Raw genomic sequence first — 20133 nt, forward strand, 5'->3', positions numbered from 1 at the left:
TTTGTCATATTTCCCCCTAATTGTATTTTGGGCTGAAGATTTTCTTATGATTGGAAGTTAGGATCATATGTCATAATCCAGTTTTGTTAATTATACGGAAGGTGATTGCATTTCAGAATAAGAGCCCGTTCAAAAAAAGATGTCAAATGGCACAAGTCTCCTGTAGGACGAGGAGAGTTGAGCATACCCGCAATGAGAGTTGAGCCACCCATGGGAGAGTTGTGCCACACTGTACTAAGGAGTGGGAAAGTCGTATATCTCGTGGGGATGGGCCCGCATAAATACATTTAATGTGCTGTTCTCATCGAATATCACTATTTTGTAAATTGAAATACAATGACTCTAACAGAGAACTATGATTTTTTTTTCAGATAGAAAGAACTTCAAGATGGGCTTTCCAAGTTGTAGACATATTGATGATGTCATCGAAATGTTCTGACTTTAGAGTTGGCTACCTGGGGCCGACAATCAATAACTTTAAAACACTTCCATGACATATGCTCCGGCACGAATTGCTAATGTTGGAGCTTACACAAACCCTTACCCCTACCCTCTAACCCTAACCCTAATCCAAATCCTTACCCTGCTCTGACCCAAAAACTCAATCATACCCACGAGGCTCACTCTCTCTTCGGAGAGATATTAATGTCAGAGCAATAATTGTCGGCGGAGCATATGTCGTGTCACCCTTTAAAACACATTCATCAACACAATAACTTCTTTGAGAAATCATTACTCATAAAGACAATAATTGAGTAAGCCAAAAACCATTGACAGTTTAATTAAAACTTTAAAACAACATTAAAACACAACTGATAATTATAACCCTTACTTAGATCTTACAATGCTTTTCAGAGCTCTCTCAAACAGATATGTAACCTTGAACAGGAGATAAAGATTGTAGTGCGTGGAAATTAATATGACATTTTGTTTCAATTAGCTCACGTCAGCTTCAGGCTATGCTATTGCTATTTATGTATCATCCTCTTTGTTGTGAATTTCAATTTCCATGGGGTTTCATTCAACGTCTAAAGACAACAAGGGGCCACAAAACTTTCCAGAATTGCCTGAATACAGTCACATCTTTTCCAGTCACATCCTTTCAAATTTCAGACGATGATATCATATTGTTAACAATATCTGCTCAAAAAATGTAGTCCCATGAACAACTTGGCAAAACAATACAAGATAACAAAATTACCTCAACAAATGATTTGTTAGATTCAACGAAATGCAGAATACCATGATTGCAGTGTGAACCAACGCAACTTTAACAATAATGACACAACAAATGATGGTGCCCTTCACTCTTAGAAAAAATGTGCTGATTAGAACCTCTTCTTGTCCCGTATTTAAGATTCTTTATAGACCCTTTTTGTATAGGGTTCTATAAAGAACCCTATACAAAAACGGTCATTTTTCTGTTTATCCATGTATCCCTTGAGTGTCATTCGATATACACCAAATGCTCGAGCGGCAGCTCGAACACTGTTCAACTTTTCAACTACTTTATTGCTCCTCGCTGGAGCAATGCTGGATCACTCCCACGGCCTGATATCCTTTTGTATATTTGTGGCATTGTCTGAAAGAAAAGTAAAAATTTGTATAAACATGATATGGTAAAAGGAGAGTTGAGCCATGGATCATGTCTCCTCATGACGAGTGGCTCAACTCTCCAAAGGTCGGCCATTTTTGCATGTGACTTAAATACCACTAGAGCAGTTGCATCATATTTAACCAAAAACATCAGAAATAATCAACGATGCAGAGGCTACGCGTTGCCCATATTGCGACCAAAGTAACTGCTAGTATATGAATAATAAGAAGGGTCTTACCTCTAACTCTCAAATCCACTTTTCAGCGCGATATTTGGTTTTCCTTTCACAAAATCTCCCATGAGGTACCATGGATCTTGTTGACTTAACTGGAAAGAAAGTTATATAATACACTACCAGCAGAGGGAGTTTTAACTTTTTATCTAAAGTGCAAGTGTGAGATTTAGGGGGTGGATCAACTCTCCTTGTGGCTCAAGTCTCCTGGGTCTCCCCTATGCTCTCTCTTTATTTGTTGAGGTGATTATATTTTTCAGTCTTAAGTGTACAAATTATGACAGTTTGAGGTAAAAAGGAATAATTTTATGGGTTTTTTCATGTATAAGCGATGCTCTTTATACAAATTTGTTGAACACTGTCTCTCCATTTTCATGTTTACTTTTTAAAACTTCCAGATGCTTTGATAGTCATTTGTTAGTTCCTGTTTACATTTTAATGCTGTTAAACAGCTGAAACGTGATATGAAGTACAGATCCCCCCCCTCTCTCTTCCTTTTGATGGTGTGTGTGTGCGTGGGGGGGGGGGGGGAGGGGGAGGTGACATGGTTGTGGTCTTATCCGAGAAGAAATTGTAACAAATATGAAAGTCAGTCTGTGTCAAAGACCTTGCAGATGTTCTTTGTCCCACCATTGCTTCATATGAATGCAATTCATGCTGTATTTGTGCAATAGTTTGCCAGAGGTGCAGTGATAAGTACTCCACAAAGTATCATGGCACAGAAGTCTTCATTCTTAAGAATGTTAACTTTAATGTTTTGCATTTTATCTAGAGGAGTAAAAACCTTGTATTGGGGAGGTTTGTAAGTTTTTCAATCTGCAATGAATGAGAGAATTTTTTAATCTCAAAAGAGAATGGTAAAGTTATCTTCTTTTTGTGTGTTTGTGTGCAACAACTATTTCCACCGAGTTTTTTCTTGAAGTCTGAAAAGCAAAGAACAATTACCAGGTATTCAGGAATGCAAATATCACAGGAGTCTGTAAAACTCCATTAATATTCAAAGTTCCATTGTCTGAAGCAATTTTTTTGTTTGTTTCATCAGCAAACTTTCCTTATTAAGACAATCAAGCACATAGTCACACACACGTGCAATGTAGACTACCTGAATTATCAGCTCTGAGCTTCAATAGGTAGGGCCTACTGTCTGTTATATTTTTGCTTTTTTGAAGTTTCAAGATCGTAGCTCGTCCATCTAGGACGAAAGGAGACATAGTATGGAAGCATTCTGTTTATACACCAGTGCATCAGAATTGATAAAGGTATATTTCTTACCAAGATCCAGTGTACTTCGTCTCTACGTCAGGAATATTGTTTTCATGTCTCTTGTTTACTTGTCTGCCCACCAGTATCTCAGGGATGAAATTCAGTAAATCTGAAACTGCGGAGTTGCAAGTACATCCTGTTCTTACAGGTGAAGATGTCCAAAATAACTCTCTATATGTGTCTCTGTGTCATCTCTTACATCCCATCACTTATAGAGGAAGAGTATGGATTATTTGCACAGGCATACTGCAGTCACATTTTTAAAGTACTTGTGCGTTATGCAAACACGTCTTTATATACACACATTCTTCACTTTCCTCACATTTTAGACTGATAAAGAATGTTGGAGAACTACACTGTACTATCACGAACACACTTTATTTGTGACATAAATAAACTTGATATGTTGCATTCATGTTTGACTACTGAAATTATTGCATTCTGATGTAGCAGAGGCACAATGTACTTGCAAGCTAGATGAAAATAAGCAAAGTAAGAAGATGAAAAGTGACAGATTCAGCTCAACCTACAGACCTTGATTATAGTGACTTTGACTTTAATGAGAATGATGAGACAAAATTCATGAGTTTAGAAGAAAATATGATTGATGTTAAAGTCAGATGATCATAGTGATGATGAGTACATGACTTACTAAATGATTATGATGACAATGGTAATAGAAATTTAAAAAGTACCATGTTGGAGTACAGAATTTATCATGGTAATGACAATTATTATCAGTGGTGATATACTCTTGCTGTTTCCAATGACTCATCAGGTTCAATTTTAGGGTGTAATGTTTTCGGAGTTCGTTATTTGGTAAAGGGCTATATAATTATATTATAATTTATGTGTATTGATTGCGGTGCAAAATGCTCCTGCAATCACAATAATAGAGGACACCAAACTGCCTGTTTAAACTAATCAGAATACATAAAATGCATATTATGTTGAAGCGGAAATTTTCGCGAGTAAATCTTGCTGTCAGCCCATTAAAATGAATTCTGGGTGTTTTTTTGATTCCGTGGACAATCACAATTGAGCAAGCACTTCAAGTAGTTCACTGCTGCCACTGTGGCTAAGGAATCTGGCAGCACATACTGTAGTAAAAGGTTTACTGGTCCACTTTATGACAGCAGAGTTACTCACGCCACAGAACTAGCGAACCTGAAGACGATTACAAATCATTAAAAAAAAGTTATAAAAAACCTACAAAATGCCTACCTTGGAATCATAGATGTAACATAATTTTACAAATTACAAGCAAAAAAATTGGACAATTTCCACCCCGCAAAAATTTCCACTTTTACAGTAGGTGTTACCTCTAAACTGCTCCTTGGGTGAATCTTCTTCTAAAAAATGTAGCTTTTGATATTCACTCTAGATTTTAGAAGTTTATAAGAATATCAATTTTTAGCTCACCTGAGCCGAAGGCTCAAGTGAGCTATTGCGATCGCTTTTCGTGCGTCGTGCGTCGTGCGTCGTGCGTCGTGCGTCGTCCGTCGTGCGTAAACTTTTATATTTTCATCTTCTTCTTGAGAACCCCTTGACCGATTTTCACCAAACTTGGCAGGTAGCATCCCTAGGGGGATAGGATCTCAGTTTGTTCAAGTGGGCACCATACCCCTCCTGGGGGGACCCCAGAGGGGCCCAAACCACCCAAAATTAAGGAATCTTAAAAAATCTTCTTCTCTAGAACTAGAAGTGATAGAGCTAAGTTAATACTATGAATTAGTGCATTGATGGCTGTAGTTTCAAGTTTGTTCATGGCGGAATCAGGGGTGCCCCCCTTGGGACCCAGGGGAGGGGGGTGGGGAGGGGTCCTAATGAGGCCCAAATTGTACATTTTCATCTTTTTCTTGAAAATGCCAATATGAATTTCCACCAAAGTTGGCAGGTAGCATCCCTAGTTGGAAAGAATCTCATTCCCATCAAATGGGCACCATGCCCCACCTGGGGGCCCCAGGGGGCCCCAGGGGGCCTAAATTTGGACCGAAATTGTTAATTTTCATCTTTTTCTTGAATACCCTATCACTAATTTTCACCAAACTTGGCAGGTAGCATCCCTAGGGGGATAGAATCTCAATTCCATCAATTGGGCACCATGCCCCACCTGGGGGGCTTCAGGGGTCCCCCCCCCCCCCTGTAAGGAATCTTTACAGATTTTCTCTAGAACTGGAAGTGATTGAGCTAATAATGAGTCAGTATATTGATGACTGTTGTTTCAAGTTTGTTCATGAGAGAATCAGGGGTGCCCTCCCTACCTCCCCCTCCCCCCCACCCCCTTTGGACCCAAGGAAGCGGGATGGAATGGGGGGGGGGGGTGTCTAAATGCGGGCCTAAATTTTCATCATTTTGCTGAAAACAACATAATGGATTTTCACCAAACTTATCAAGTGGTAGCATTCCCATAGGGATAAGATCTCAAAGTGTTTGAATGGGCACCATGCTTTCCTTGGGGGCCCCAGGGGGTCCAAACCCTCTAAATTAATGAATATTAAATAATATTTTTTCTCTCGTTCTAATCAAAAGTGATAGGGCTTTAAGTCTTTTTTCCCAAGCTGCATAATCCAACATTCTATAAAGTACAGTGTACTTGGCAGGTATTTTTACCAGTGTGATGGAATATGTAAATGGACACCATGCCCCCATTCTCAAAGCTACCCCCACCATAAGTTTCCAATGTTCTCAGGTAAGAGTCTGCAAGAATGCATAGAAGGTGAACTTGCGATACTCAGGTGAGCGCATGACCCGCGGGTCTCTTGTTACAGCTGTTGTGTGCTTTAGCTTGCACTTGATGGAGGTATGCATTCAATGTGCACTTTTCCATTAAACTATAAGTATGCTTTGGTTAAAATATTCTTGTGTCACCCAGTTTTGTACAGACAAATTTCACATTTATATTAAAGTCTATGATTTATTCATACTCCGTCAAAATATATTTTGAAGTAGATGTGAGAGGCTGACATACCATTGAAAGTGAGTGTAATGATTTGAAAAAAAAAATGAAATATGGAGAAGAGAAAGGTGTTTCTCTTTCTTGTGTTCTAAAGTGTACCATACTATACCCTACCTACACTAGAGGAGCGCTCGAATGCTCCCAAAGTGTGCCATTCTGTACTGTACCATGCCAGAAGCATACCATACCGTACCGCGCCATGCTAGAGAGCGCTCGAATGCAAAGTGGTCCAAAAGTGTACCGCACCAGCTGTTGTCATGAGAAGAATGCACATAACGTATACTGAGTCATAATACAAAGAGTTGATTCTCACTGTGAGGGACACTTGTATTCAGCATATCATGCATACGAGGTGAGTGTGTTGGTTGCTACGAAATGTGCAACCCCTTTGACTCTGAGCTCGTGAGGTATGCTATTTCCTCGGAGTGCTCGACCGCTTCCATTCTAGCATGGTATAGTAGGCCTATGGTATGGTATGGTTGGGTTTGGTTTGAGCGCTAGACTGCTCACTTCCTTCACCAATCAGTAAAATGAAGCCAGAGTACCTCATAGGATGCTGACATTTTGTTATAATTATTTACTGGTGGAGAGTTACATTTCTGTCACTCTCGCACTCTTTGTGTTCAAGAATTTATCATTTTTTCCTCAAGGAAGTACAGCTTTGCATAACTGTATTCGTAAACATTGCATTCATATTGATATATGAATGCACCATGAATGAAGTGTGAAGGGAATGACCGAGTGATATGGGAATAACTGTAGTATTTACTGTGGCGAAAGGTAGCAAGTGACTTATAAAAATCAGATTTATTGATGCTTGTGGACTCTGCATGCACTCTTTTGATGCTAAGGTGTGAGTTGAACATGTATCCTATTGAGAGATATCCAAGTCAAGATGTCATATTCATGATTCAGTGTAATGCCAATGGAAATGACTGATGCAATTTCTCATTCATGGGAAATACTGATTTTGTCACTTGCTTCCTATTGCCAAAAGGGCAGTATACATCTTCAGGTTTTCATGTAAACTGCTCTGTTAAAACAGTGTATGTATCAGTGTGTGCAAGCATGTTGCTCAGTTTTGTGAGATGTTACATGGTTGTGACATGCTAAATTATATGTTTTTATCATATACAAGTATTACCTTTCTTGTGTGTAGCCTGAATGCTTTCTAAACTGACCAAGGCGTACTTCAACGTGATATATGTTTGTAAATTCAAAATGACTTACAAAATGAGAGTGTGTAATTATTAGCATGCCAATGTGTGCTGATCATTCTCTTGGATTGGCAAGAAAATGTTTTAAGTATTTTTAAGAGGAGACTATTTTTATAATTGTCCTTCTGTGTTGTCACAATTGAAATGTCAAGTCTACAGGTACAAATCTGTGCTGTTCAGTGCATTTTGATATTAATAAAGCAGCATTATCAAATTAATGCACTTGGTTTTTGTGTCTTCATGGTGTTTATAGGCAATCAAAGAGATTATTATCAGTTTATCGATGTAAGCCAATAAGAGTGTGTGAGTTTGTGTGTGTGTGATATATATATATATATATATATATATATATATGAAGAGTTTGTTTGCAAAAACCGATAAGTCCATATTTGAAGATTTTGAAGTACAATCTCTGTCATAATGTACAAAATAGTACCTTTTAAATGATATATTGGTCACTACATATAAAGGTATATTTTTGAAGTTGTGGTCAAAAGAAGCAAACATTTTCTTATTATTCTCTTTATTTTTCTTGACCTTTAATCGCAAATATCTCCATTTGCAAATATGGACTTATCGGTTTTTGCAAACAAACTCTTCATATGTATATATGTGTTTGTATTTGTGTGAGACTAGGAGGGAGAAATAGATCAGGGAGGGAGAGAAAGAGAGGGAGAGAGGTGCACAGGGGTTGACAATTGAAAGGCAGTACCCTGGATGTTAGTAGCAGCAATAGTGGTAGTAATGACAATGATGTACTGTATATGCCATATATTTCGCGAGTCTAAATTTTCGTGAATCGGGACTTCCTGACAATTTCGCGAGTGGTTAAATTCGCGATCGTGGAGTCGTGTCTTGAATGGAGAAATGTATACGTGTACGTCACTTTCATATCAGCATTAGAGTCGATATTTTCACGTGTTTTTAATCTCGCGAATAGCAGCTGACTTGCGAAATTCTCAAAAATAAAAACCTTGCGAAATATTCGGCGTATACAGTAGCTGGAAAGGAACATTGAAGATATGCAGATGATGCTACACTATGCTACACGACACTATTCCATCATGGAGCTCTGTATCTCCATGGTTCTATCAACTGATAAAACAAATAATGCTTAGTTAACTTCTTGAGGCCACATGGGCAAGGGCAATAACTTTTTTCCTCTCTGTCTCTCTCTTCAGTTAAAGGGATGAAATAGTTTTAGTTTAGATGGACAGGACTTCGGGTTTTCAGCTTGTTTGTGAGATAATTGATAGCTCTTTAATTATGAAACATCTTATCAGATATGAGAGCATACAATATTATGAGAGGAATTCAATGTTTATTTGATGGAACTGGTTATGAAATGTCTGAGATATCCAAAAACAAAGAGATCCTATTGAGGTGGGACCCACCTTTTATCAGGACCACTTTGTTACTACCTTTATTGTTTTTTTGATATCTCTACAGTACCATTTCAAAACTGATTTTCATCAAATAAACTTTGCATTCCTCTTAGGATTGTATACTCTTTGATATATTTCATAAGTTGTTTCTAATCATCTCGCAAATTAAAAATCTAAATCCCCATCTCAACCAAAACTATATCATCCCTAACATAACCCCCCCCCCCAAAAAAAAAAAAAAAAAAAAAGAGAGGGAAAAACACAAAACAAAACAAAAAGAAAAAGAAAATAAAACAGAAAAAACTCGGAATTCAAGCCACATCTATAACGATGAACGTCAGAAACAACAACAACATCAGCAATACAGATGAACGACAAAACATTCCCATTGAACAAGTACCGGTACCGGTACTACCAGCTGTACAAGTACACGTTACTGAATCCCGTGACAATCCAAGCGCTAGCGGGCGCCGCCCCCTTTTTAGCATTGCGCTTGTAATTTTGTGAAACCGGTAGCTGTGGCAGGCTCGACTCGAGATGGCGACATCCAAGGATGGACTGAACTTGCTCACAAAATGTGCTCCCGCAGACCTCGGAAAAGTATGTTTACCGTTCGAAAAGGATTCTCTAATTTCCTATGCCAGTAACAGCAGTAAAATTTCGTTTTATTATCTTCTGATAGATGACCATCGACCATTAGCATTGCCTTTCTATACTGACGTCAATCGTCAGTCCCATACGTTGATAATCATGTGGTTCTATGCACCATTACCATCAATGTAGTCTGTATGGATGTAAAATGGATCACATAAATCTAAATAAGGTTCAGATCTGACCAAGTCGTGTTATATGCTCCACTCGTGGTACGACAAGCCTTATCTCCTCTCATGTTGTAGGCCATAGTAGGTGCACATCAGATTTAAGGGTGGATCTAACCCAAACTTTGGGTTAGATCGGATCTTGACCGAAAGATCGGTCTGTATCTGTCCGTCGGGGAATGTTCCGCGGAGACTGCGTCTGGCTTCACGGATCCCCTCCGTATACAGACCGAAGTCAATGATGCCAGCTCCTGTGTGGCAGTTGCGCACAGATCAAACGTTACGATAAACCAAATTTCAGACAGCTTTTTTACATTCAAACAAGTTTGACATGACATGACACATTATGTAGCAATATTTGGGGTTAATTTCTCACATTTTGCAATCGAAATACTCACAGTAACGCGGTTATAATGCAGAAATTTTTATCCATATCGCAACATCGCCGTTCGCTAGCTGTAGGTCGCCATTTTGAATCTGTAAACCAATCACATGCGAGGTACATTATTAAGTAAAAAAAACACGTAGAAACTACCTCGCATGTGATTGGCTAATAGATTCATACTGTATGTTTCTGCAGTTTGAACGTGACGACGCGACGGGCTGGTTGATGTGTGTTTTGCGTTGAAAATTCGACCGAAATATTGGATTATTCATTAATCTGGTGAGTGTAGTCTATTCTTGAATAGTTGATTTAACTATTCAAGCTTAAATTTGCCGACCTAGGGCCGTGAATTAGACGCAATCGAGAAGGGTGAGGTACCTCACCCAATTTTCCATAGAGACAGTGGTTAAGAACATCCACACAGCAATGGGTACTACAACCTTCCGTCTGTCTACGGAGGACGGCGTTAATGGCAAAATACAAAAGAGTCCTCCGGACAGACGGATCTTTCTGTCTAGATCGGATCCACCCTTAAAGGACAAGTTCACCTTTATAAACATAAGGATTGAGAGAATGTAGCAATATTAGTAGAACACATCATTGAAAGTTTGAGAAAATCAGACAATCCGTTCAAAAGTTATGAATTTTTGAAGTTTTTGTGCAGTACCCGCTGGATGAGAAGACTACTGCAGTGTATGAATAACTTAGATGTCACATGCGTACAACAATATAAGGAAAACATAAAGAGAATTTCACAAAATTCCATCTTTTGAAAAAAGTACACATTCCCCTGACTTGTTACCAACAAATGTTATGGGTAATATTATTCCCCTTGCCTTTAGAAAGAGGCAAGTCAAGTGCTCTTTTATTATGCGAAAATAGTGAAAATATGTTGAATTTTCTGTTACATTTTCTTTATACTGTTGTACGCATATGACTCACAAGCTGTAGTAGTCTCATCATCCAGCGGTTCCAACACAAAAATTTAAAAAATTCATAACTTCTGCATCGATTGTCCAATTTTCCTCAAACTTTCACTGATGTGTTCTACTAATGTTGTTGCATTTTCTCAATCCTTATGTTTATGAAGGTGAACTTGTCCTTTAAATCTGCAGTGCACCTAACTTTACATGTACAGTTAAACTCGCCGGCAATTGTGCACTTTACGGCCCTATATTATCGGTGCGAGATTTTACCCTAATCGAGCGGTGCATGCGAATTTGAGTTCCTGTCAGGCACCGCGGTTCGACAGCGGGTCTTCCGGCGCTGTACTGTGTACATGTGTGTGAGATTTCGTGTTGGGATGCATGCAGTGTGTGTGAATGACAGAATGTGTCAACGTACGTGTGCGTGATGAAAGCTCTTACGGTACGCCACATGGTTGCTCCACAGAACTCTTCCTGTGGGTTGCTCTAATGCCCTTCCCTGCCTGTGCGGCGTGGCGTGATCAAGCGCGAGTTGTGCATTGATTGGCACACAACTGGAACGCAACGAGTGGTAAACTTCCGTGCTGCAATCATGATTTTAAATGAATGAATTTAGCGTTGTAGGTATTATGGTACGGGCCTATGATGTAATACCTAACAATTCACCGAATGGCAAACAGGACAACGGGGCTGAAAGCACCACCAGCAGGAATGGTAGCCGACCGTATGACAGTAGTCTGTACACCACGGACAGCTCGCTAGCAGGACCGAAGCAGCGATGTGATGGGACGCAGATCGCGTTGTGAAATGCAGCGATGTGACGAGGCGCCGATCGCGTTGAATGCAGCGATGTAACGATCCCCAGGTTGGAGTGTAGCCTGAAGAAAGGGCGAGCCGCGATGTGAAAAGGCAGCGAATGTCGCGAAGTGTAGAATCCGGGAAAGTGTATCCGTATCGAGTATAATCCGTATGAAATGGCAGTCCACGGCGCGAGGTATCGTCAGCGCCAGAAGACGTGGGAAGCAATATACGGACGTAGTATGCGGACGTGAGTGACTCCAACGATTAGAACGTGCTCTCAGGGTGAAAGCTAATCGTGAAGTGAGGGAGCGTGGAAAGTAAAACAGCGTGGTCGGAGAAGACGTGTCACGGACAGGAGCTTTGAGAGTGGTAATTGGCTGATGAGAATGCACAGCTCGCCACTAATTGGTAGGTTGTTTCCGTGACAGCAAAACAAGGGGTGTGTTTATGAGAATCCGACTACTGTTGGAATGCGAAATACGCGTACCTCGGCACGATGACAAAGGCGAAGAATGTAGTGCGCACCTGTCGTGTGCCGGCGCACAAAGAAGGTGTCGCGTGGATGTTGACAGAATGCTGGGTTGTCAGACAGCATAATTGACGGCAGCCAGACAGTAAAAATACAGAGATATTGGAAACCGCTACAGCGTGATATATTAAGCAGGGTATCACTAATTAAGCCTATTGCGGAGGGCATATGTCCGCTGCGGCCTTGGCGGAATTATTCTGTAAAATAATAATTTAAAAAACACAAAATCTTACAGTATCTCGATTCGTCAGTCTGTTAGTGTTTATTTCGTCTACACAGTCTACCAGACGCCGTGCGAAGTGTGTATAGCTACCAATTTACGGGCAGCCACTACATGGACACACACACACACACACAAGCGCAAGCCTCGCCCGCGTGGTTGGTTTGCGCGATCAGCTAGCTCCGCAGAGAAGCGCCGTGAGTGAGGCAGGCTTTTAGTGATCCTTATCACTTGTCAAACGGCGTTCCATACAGCAAGAGAAGCTCGCCAGCTGCTCAGTGCGGAATGGTTTATGGGATATCACCTTAGCACACGGCGAATGAGGTACCGATGATATAGGGCCGTAAAATGCACAATTGCCAACTCGCCTAAGTCGACGTCGCATATGTCGAATAATCGCGCAAGTCGAAGATTTTAAAAAGTCCCGATTTTTCTCCATTGACTTACGTGTATTAATTCACTCACAAGTCGAATTTTTTAAGTCGAATACTCGCCTACGTCGATGAAATTCCAAGAACACTTTCACGGAAAAACCATTGAATTCACTGTGCCTATTAAGTCGAATAAGATTTTATTGTGTAATAAATCACTGTCAAAATCACGAGACGTCAGTTTTTGTTTACATACAGTATTACCAAAAGAAACTTTTGCGTCAATAAACATTAACGTTTCATTAACGCAAGCGGTTTCACCTGAATCGTTATTAACGCAAACTAACGATCGGGAAAATTAACGTTTGTAGTAACGATGAGTAACGATCCCAAGCGCAAATTAACGATGTTTCGTTGACATTAACGATAGGTAATGCAGGAACTCACGCGAGATTTTGGTTTCCGTTACCCAGACCTGGTGAAAGGACGACGTAGCCCCTGCCGAGTGTAGTGCGCGATCTATGCCTTATATACTTAGCGGAGTCTTTTCGCGAATCGAATCACGATTTCGCGAATGGTTAATACGCGACCGGGGTCACCAAAAATGCACACCGGGCCACCAAAAAAAAAAAGAAGCCGGATGTTTGCCTTCAATTTTGGAAATGAACAGCGGTAACAATCAGCTCCATAAGATGCTAGAATAAATGTCAGATGTTTGCTCTTCATTTTTGAAATGAATAACTGTAATATTCAATGTGGATAAAGTGTCTTGCTGAAGGGCAATATCGGGCACACCGCTCCAGCTCTCGGCTCCAGAGTAGACAACATACATGTACATTATACATGTGTTCGCGTGGTGTAACTGTAAGTCGTTTTTTTTTCGACTTACGCACAAGTCGAAATTCGCCTAAGTCGATGTGTTTTGCTCAGTCCCGAGAAGATCGACTTATGCGAGTTTAACTGTACTATCTATGGCCTACAAAGCCCTGGGGCATGGTGGATGCTGGAAACCAGGCCAGTCATAGTAACGTTAGACATTCTAGGGATCTGCTTAACTGCAAAACTGTGTAGGGAAGGATATTGAGTCATGGTAGAGGGTAAATTCGTGGATAAATTCCAACTTAAGTACTTAAAATTTCTTCAATTTGAATACTTACAGATTTGATCCAATTATTGATAATACAGTATTCATTGCATAATCGGGCATCTGATAATTGGGAACCTCGCTTAAATGACATACGCTTCCCAGAAACATTTCCAATGCATGTTATTTTCACTGGATAATCGGGCGGGGACCTCTGATAAACGGGACAATTTTTCTTCAAACGATCTTTAATTTTGTTGATATTTTACACAAAAAATCTACCAAAATACCACAACAATATTTCAGAGATTCCCTATCAGTTGTCGTTTACATCGAACTTACAAAGCAAGCTTCGGACTGGTGTGTTTTGACCTTCGTCCATCCAGTACACGTACATGCATAGCCATGAAAGCGCTGTGTATAAGTATCCATGCCATTGCGAAACACATGCTTTCGCGAACATTCTTCTCCCCTACATAAGCAAAGCCATGTGCTCGCTTGCAATTCCTACTCACATCCAATAAAAAACATGCCTCGCTCACACAGCTCAGGCTGTGTACGTTGTTTAATCTCAGTCATACACTTTGAGGGCAAAGTCCAAATTCCTCGTCTGTGAGTGTTAATACACTGTGATCTGTGTGTACGTCACAATCTTCCTCAGTTGTGAATGAGCTAGAGGGTCGCGCCGAGGGGTAGCGTGGTTGTGTATTCATGTACATGTACAGTACGTCAGTATGCATGTGTGTGTGTGTGTGTGCACTATACATGTACATGTCGTATGCCGTTAGTGTATGGTGAGTGCTCATCGCGAAATCAGGCACCCCGCTTAAAGGGGCCGTGTTTGCCACTCCCAACCTGTCCCGATTATGCAATGAATACTGTACTTGCCTTGGTACGTTTTGCTCCTCCAGTGGTCCGTTTCTGTAAATATTGGAGACTTTAAATGATCCGGTCAAGAGGAATCTGTGAGAATGCCAACTGCTCCGTTCGACGGATTTGAAACCTGTGCACATAAGTGCAAACTGCAATGTAGCCTTATCACAAGGCCTTCTCGCTGTATTGCGTTGCTTTCTGGGTGAATGAAGAAGCGATATCCCAGGTGAGCACACAGCGTGAGAGCGAAAGGGCCTTGTCCAAAGGCGAAAAACATTGTGCCGTTCATGCATATTCATATCGCTAATGCGCAATGTGTCTTCGCAAAGGTTGTTTCAAAAAATCGAAGGGAGGAATGGGGACAACGGAGATGGAATCGTCGTAGTCGTAGAAAAACGTCTTTTCAAGACCGTAGGATCAGTTTCAAAGTGTGCAACTGAACGGCCAGTATGAATTAGATAAGAAAAGTATGTAGAGTATAAAATTAAGCCTTTTTTCTTGTGGAATACTTAACTTTTTGATATAGGGCTGCGAAATTTGGGGTTGTCTTCGAACGTTCAGTGACAGCACTCTTTCAACTCGGGGCTCCACTTGAACCTGTGTGCAAATACCTGCGCACAGGTTCCAAATCCTTCAACAAGAGCATCAAGTGAATCGTGTAAGTACATTGAAGTATGGCAAAATTAGTGAGGATGGGGTGAGACTTATTAAAGGAAGTCTTTCTTGTTACTGAGAGAAAACTTATTGTAAAGAACAACCAACTTAGACAAAAAGGAGAGAATATTACATAAGTGCACAATGCTAAATTGTACATGTATCCTTTTTCTGTTTACATTGATACAGCTTGTCCACCAAGTCGCTGATTCTCTTACTGGACATCACAGACCTCGCTACCAGGACTATGGGAAGACATGGAGCTTGGATGAATGGTTCCAGGTTCTACACAGCAGTGAGGCATATCTCAAGGCAGCTGTAAAGGGAGACTCAACCAAAGATGATGTAAGGAACTTCCCATTGCTACCAAATCATGTCATTCAATTACCTCACGAATCCAGAAGAGTGAAATTCCTGCTGAATGATTTTTAGTATGGCTATCCTTCACATCATCTGACTTTTATGTTTCAAATCTTGCATCAACTTCACTAAACCCATTGTCTCTTCTCCCCCTCAAAAAAAAAAAAAAAAAAATGTGCTGTTGGTCAGTAAAGCTCACACACACACACACAAAAAGAATTGCTCTGTTGCCTGTAAAGGAATGGATAGAGTGGGGGATGACAACAAATATAAGTTTAAGGAGCCTCAAATTTACAACATTTTAGTCACATGAAAGTGCAATTTTCCCTGTGAGCTGAGGAGCTATCCAGCAGATTACTGTAACAATCTTGAATTTTCTATACATCTGTAAAATTCCATGAGAAAAGCCTAAGTATAAGCTGAGAATGCCACATGTACATTGAATGTCTATGATGAACCCAAGAGCTAGGGCAAATTGCAGTCTAACACAAAGTGTGTTTGTCTCCTTGTGTACTTTCCAGATGAAGGCTGAACTTGACGGTGTGTCGGACAATGTAAAGGAGAAGCTGATTGAGTGTGTGACGGTGAGGAGGAGCGAGCTGAGGAAGGCACTGGTGGATAATACGGCAGCAATCTCACAGGCACACTTGACTGATTTTGATTGGAAACTCAAGGTAGGAAACTGGCTTACTTCATTGCCAAACTGGATTGAAAGAAAAGCACTGGTCTCAAGATTGTACCGATAATACTTTCACGGATAATTTCTCTGCTTTTTGAAGTATTTGTTTCTGTTATTTTGTTTGTAAATTTTTGCATCTGTATAAGAAATTAGAACTTAAATATGTGTTCTTTAATTTCTGGCAGATTTAAATTGAGTTATCATTATACTGTTTTATCTCTCCTTTTTTTTTGGGGGGGGGGGTGGGGTGGGGATAGTTTGTCTGAGGGCCAGTGAAGAGAGAAGAAGAAGGACAAAAGAAGTAAACATGCAGGTAAAATGATGTAATTACAATTTTTTTCAGAATATTAATGCTTTTTTATTCCTCAAGAGGAAATTCATGATGTAGTGAACAAGAAGGTGCTTTACAAGAAATGTTTTCAACTTGTAGGTGTAAATTGTCCACAAAACTTTGACAAGATGACTTCATATCCATTACTGTAGCTGGCTCTGTCGAGCGACAAGATATCCTCCGTCCAAGAACCGCTGGTAAACTTGGACCTCAGCGTGCTGGAGGACGGCACCAACAAACTCGTCTCACTGGAACTAAACAAGGAGGAGCTGCAGAGGCTACTGGCATCACTGGAGACAGCAAATAGGGTGAGTCTCCCTTCATCCATATTGCAGGAATAGTGTGAATGTTGTGTAGTGACTCTTGCCTTCTTATATGTATTTTGTTTTTCTGTAGCATTAATGTAACTATTTTAGCTGTAACACTTAGGATCAGCCATAGAAAGACCAACGGTCTATGTTGATCCCCCACAAACTGAAATAACTGTTTTTATGTTTTGTTTTTGTCTATTGTGAAATTGTTATAAGTTAAACATTTTTCCTGTATTGTTCCAATGTTCTGTGTATCATTCTGTATTCTTTGTAAATGCTTTTTATCAGGATGTAGAAATAAATGAAATCAAAAATGAAAATTCAGGATGAATCTATGATGAAGGAAAGTAATTCAAACATCTATGATGCATAGATATAAAGCAGGGCTCCACAACTTTTTTTTTGAGTGGCCCAATGGGGCCACCAAAATCATCAATTTCAAATTTTTGATGGCCCGAGAGAAAAATTTGGTGGCCCGAAAAAAAACCAATAAAAAACATTAACTCGCTGCATGCATTTATGTATTTCCAGCGCAAAAAGTTACAAATTTATTGACATACTTAAAAAAAAATTTGCCCTTTTTTGAAATTTGGTGGCCCGACTTTCATTTTTGGTGACCCCAGGCCACCGGGCCACTGTTAGTGTCGAGCCCTGTATAAAGTATGTATCTTGGAAAGCATGCTCTTACAGTTGTATCTACTCACATTCAGCATTTGCATTAAAGAAAAGAGAGAGAGAAAAAAAAAAACTGATCCTCTAGTCCATTCTGCACAAAAACTGCTCAAGAACTGCTTAAAGTGAACCAACACCCAAGCAATAGCATTTGCTGAATTGCTAGGTACTGTGAGACAACTCCAAATCTAATTTTACACCCCATGAGAGGATTCAGTAAGTAGATAGTAAAGTCCCTCTTTCTTGAGTAGTTGTCCATTTAAAGGCGCATAGTCCTGGTAGTGTAGAGGGCGCTGTTGATGATACTGCCGATCACTGTTAGCATTGATATGAAGATTGCTGAAGTTGAGCTGTCATCAAGAGTAAAGCGCGTAGGTGTTGCTAGTTAATGTTGCCTTCGTTGTCTTCTCTGCGCATCACGCAGTCTGTAGTAATGCCAGGGTGCGTGCATATAATGTGCTTCTTATTATGACATCACAAAAGAACTTTGCTGAAGCTGTCATCCCCCTCAGCCGAATCATGAGCCAAACAGTGATCGGACCATTGACTACAGTGGATTGGACTTCTTCGGACTCCGGGAAATGGGTCATAGTGTAAGCGCTAAAGAGGAGTCGATAGCGTAGGTCTCTGTAGGAAACTTGCGCCGTGCGCCCGCGTACGCATTCGACTAAACCACCGGGACCATGTGCCTTTAATACACAATAAAGGAATGCTTACAGTTTTTTTTTTTTTTTCTCTCTCTCTCTAATTACCATATCCACTCAAGGGTGGTAAAGTTGTAATTGGAATTGTCTGACAGTGCCCTTGAGCATATGTTATTTCTTGGTGGTTGAAACCCTTGGGAAATGCTCAACTGCCCAAGAATTACCCTTCACAATGTACGTATTAGTTTTTATGTCTGTTACATAAACTAATTTTCATTTTGAAAAAAAAAAAAAGGATTGTGCATTATTTATTTTATAATGATTTTTATATCTACTTCTCCTCTGCATTTCTCTTCCTCACCAGGCCGTTCTACAACTGAAGACATGATCAAAGAACACAAGTGACCAGGTGAATGGTGAAGACATCATGCAGCAAGATTATGTGAATGGATTTCACCACTGGCCTGATATATCAGAGTCATATCTAAGCTGCAATGACAGTTCAGAGACTTCTTTGTTATCTGATGAGAAAATGATTGATAGCAGCGTTACTGTGGACATGAAATCACTTTCTCTACCCATGACAGTTTTTAATATTTTAAATGTGCTCAGAACGTTCAAAATACATACATAGCTCTGAAATCTCCATGACAGATTGCTTGTCACCTGATTTCAAGATGCCCATTCATGATGCTGTCGGTTTGAAAAGACCCAGACTTAGTTATAGAATGCCTTCCAGTGCAGGAAAAAAAAAAGTATTTTAGTGTGCAGATCACCATATTACTGCTTATGATGTGCTGCAATATGCTTTTGCAAGCACTGGTTAGTCATACTATGAAGAACTTGATAAGTGCATGCTCTCACTCTGTAAAACCCGATCTATTAGTATAGCTTCTTTATTACATCACTGCAATATGTGAAGAAGGATTTTGTTGACATATTGCTAGCCTTATGATGGCATCGTTATCATGGAGACATAGGCATTTTTTAAATTCACATCCACGAATATGCATTACAAAAGATAATTATCATACTAAATTTCATCTAAGCATAGCACTTTGTTTCAAATCATATGGTCATGATGTCAGTTTACCATAGAAAACTAAAGTTGTATTTGCTTGTATTGTGTATGAAATATCACTGGTAGATTCGTGACTGTTGGGGAAAAAAAGATGATGGTGTTTTTCACATTTTTTGGCATATTTGGGTGGATGACTGTTCCTTGCTACAGAAAACAATGATCTTGACAACAGATTTGATGTGTATCTTGTGTCATTATGGCATTGAACTAATGCACAAAAGTAAATCTTGAGATTTGCAGATTGATAAATGTAAATGACAGTTCCTGAAATTAAATACAAACAAACAAATTTATACCTTCATCTTGATATCAATACCTTCATCAGTGCACAACATAATTTGTGATATTGACCCATTTCCAGTGACCAATGATTTTGTAATGGCCACTGATTTTGTTATACCCACTCATTTTGATCCTTTCCTTATGAAAGTTTCGCATTTTCCCTTGGAGCAACTACTTGCTCAAGTGCTACCAGCTCATGCCAAAGTGGCAGTCTTGGCCCACAGGTCTGCTTCATGAATTTGTCAGATGGTTGCAATTGCAGTCCCCCCCCCCCCCCCCCCCCTCCCCCCAAGGAAAAGATTGCCTGATGGCTTTGGTCACATGTTCCGCTTTGGTTGGACTTACCTTCTTTTTTCTAGTTATAAGTTCATGTGAACTGTTCATAATGTAAATGTTGAACTGATGTGTGAAATTGACAACTCAAACAAACTGATGTATATTCTGTTATATTTTGACATG

At 39.9% G+C, this 20133-nt stretch overlaps 1 protein-coding gene across 1 annotated transcript; it reads left to right on the forward strand.

Annotated features, from left to right (window-relative positions):
• The first annotated feature begins 9190 nt into the window (after positions 1–9190).
• Positions 9191–18728, forward strand: LOC139737892 (COMM domain-containing protein 8-like). The gene is made up of 5 exons (XM_071648560.1): positions 9191–9253; positions 15504–15659; positions 16196–16348; positions 16837–16992; positions 18676–18728. Exons 1-5 carry the CDS (start codon positions 9191–9193, stop codon positions 18697–18699), a joined length of 552 nt encoding a protein of 183 aa, XP_071504661.1. The 3' UTR covers positions 18700–18728.
• The last annotated feature ends 1405 nt before the right edge of the window (positions 18729–20133 follow it).

Source organism: Diadema antillarum, unplaced genomic scaffold (assembly GCF_040938485.1).
Source record: "Diadema antillarum isolate AM-2024a unplaced genomic scaffold, OU_Dant_1.0 seq00000712_RagTag, whole genome shotgun sequence".
Taxonomy (NCBI): domain Eukaryota; kingdom Metazoa; phylum Echinodermata; class Echinoidea; order Diadematoida; family Diadematidae; genus Diadema; species Diadema antillarum.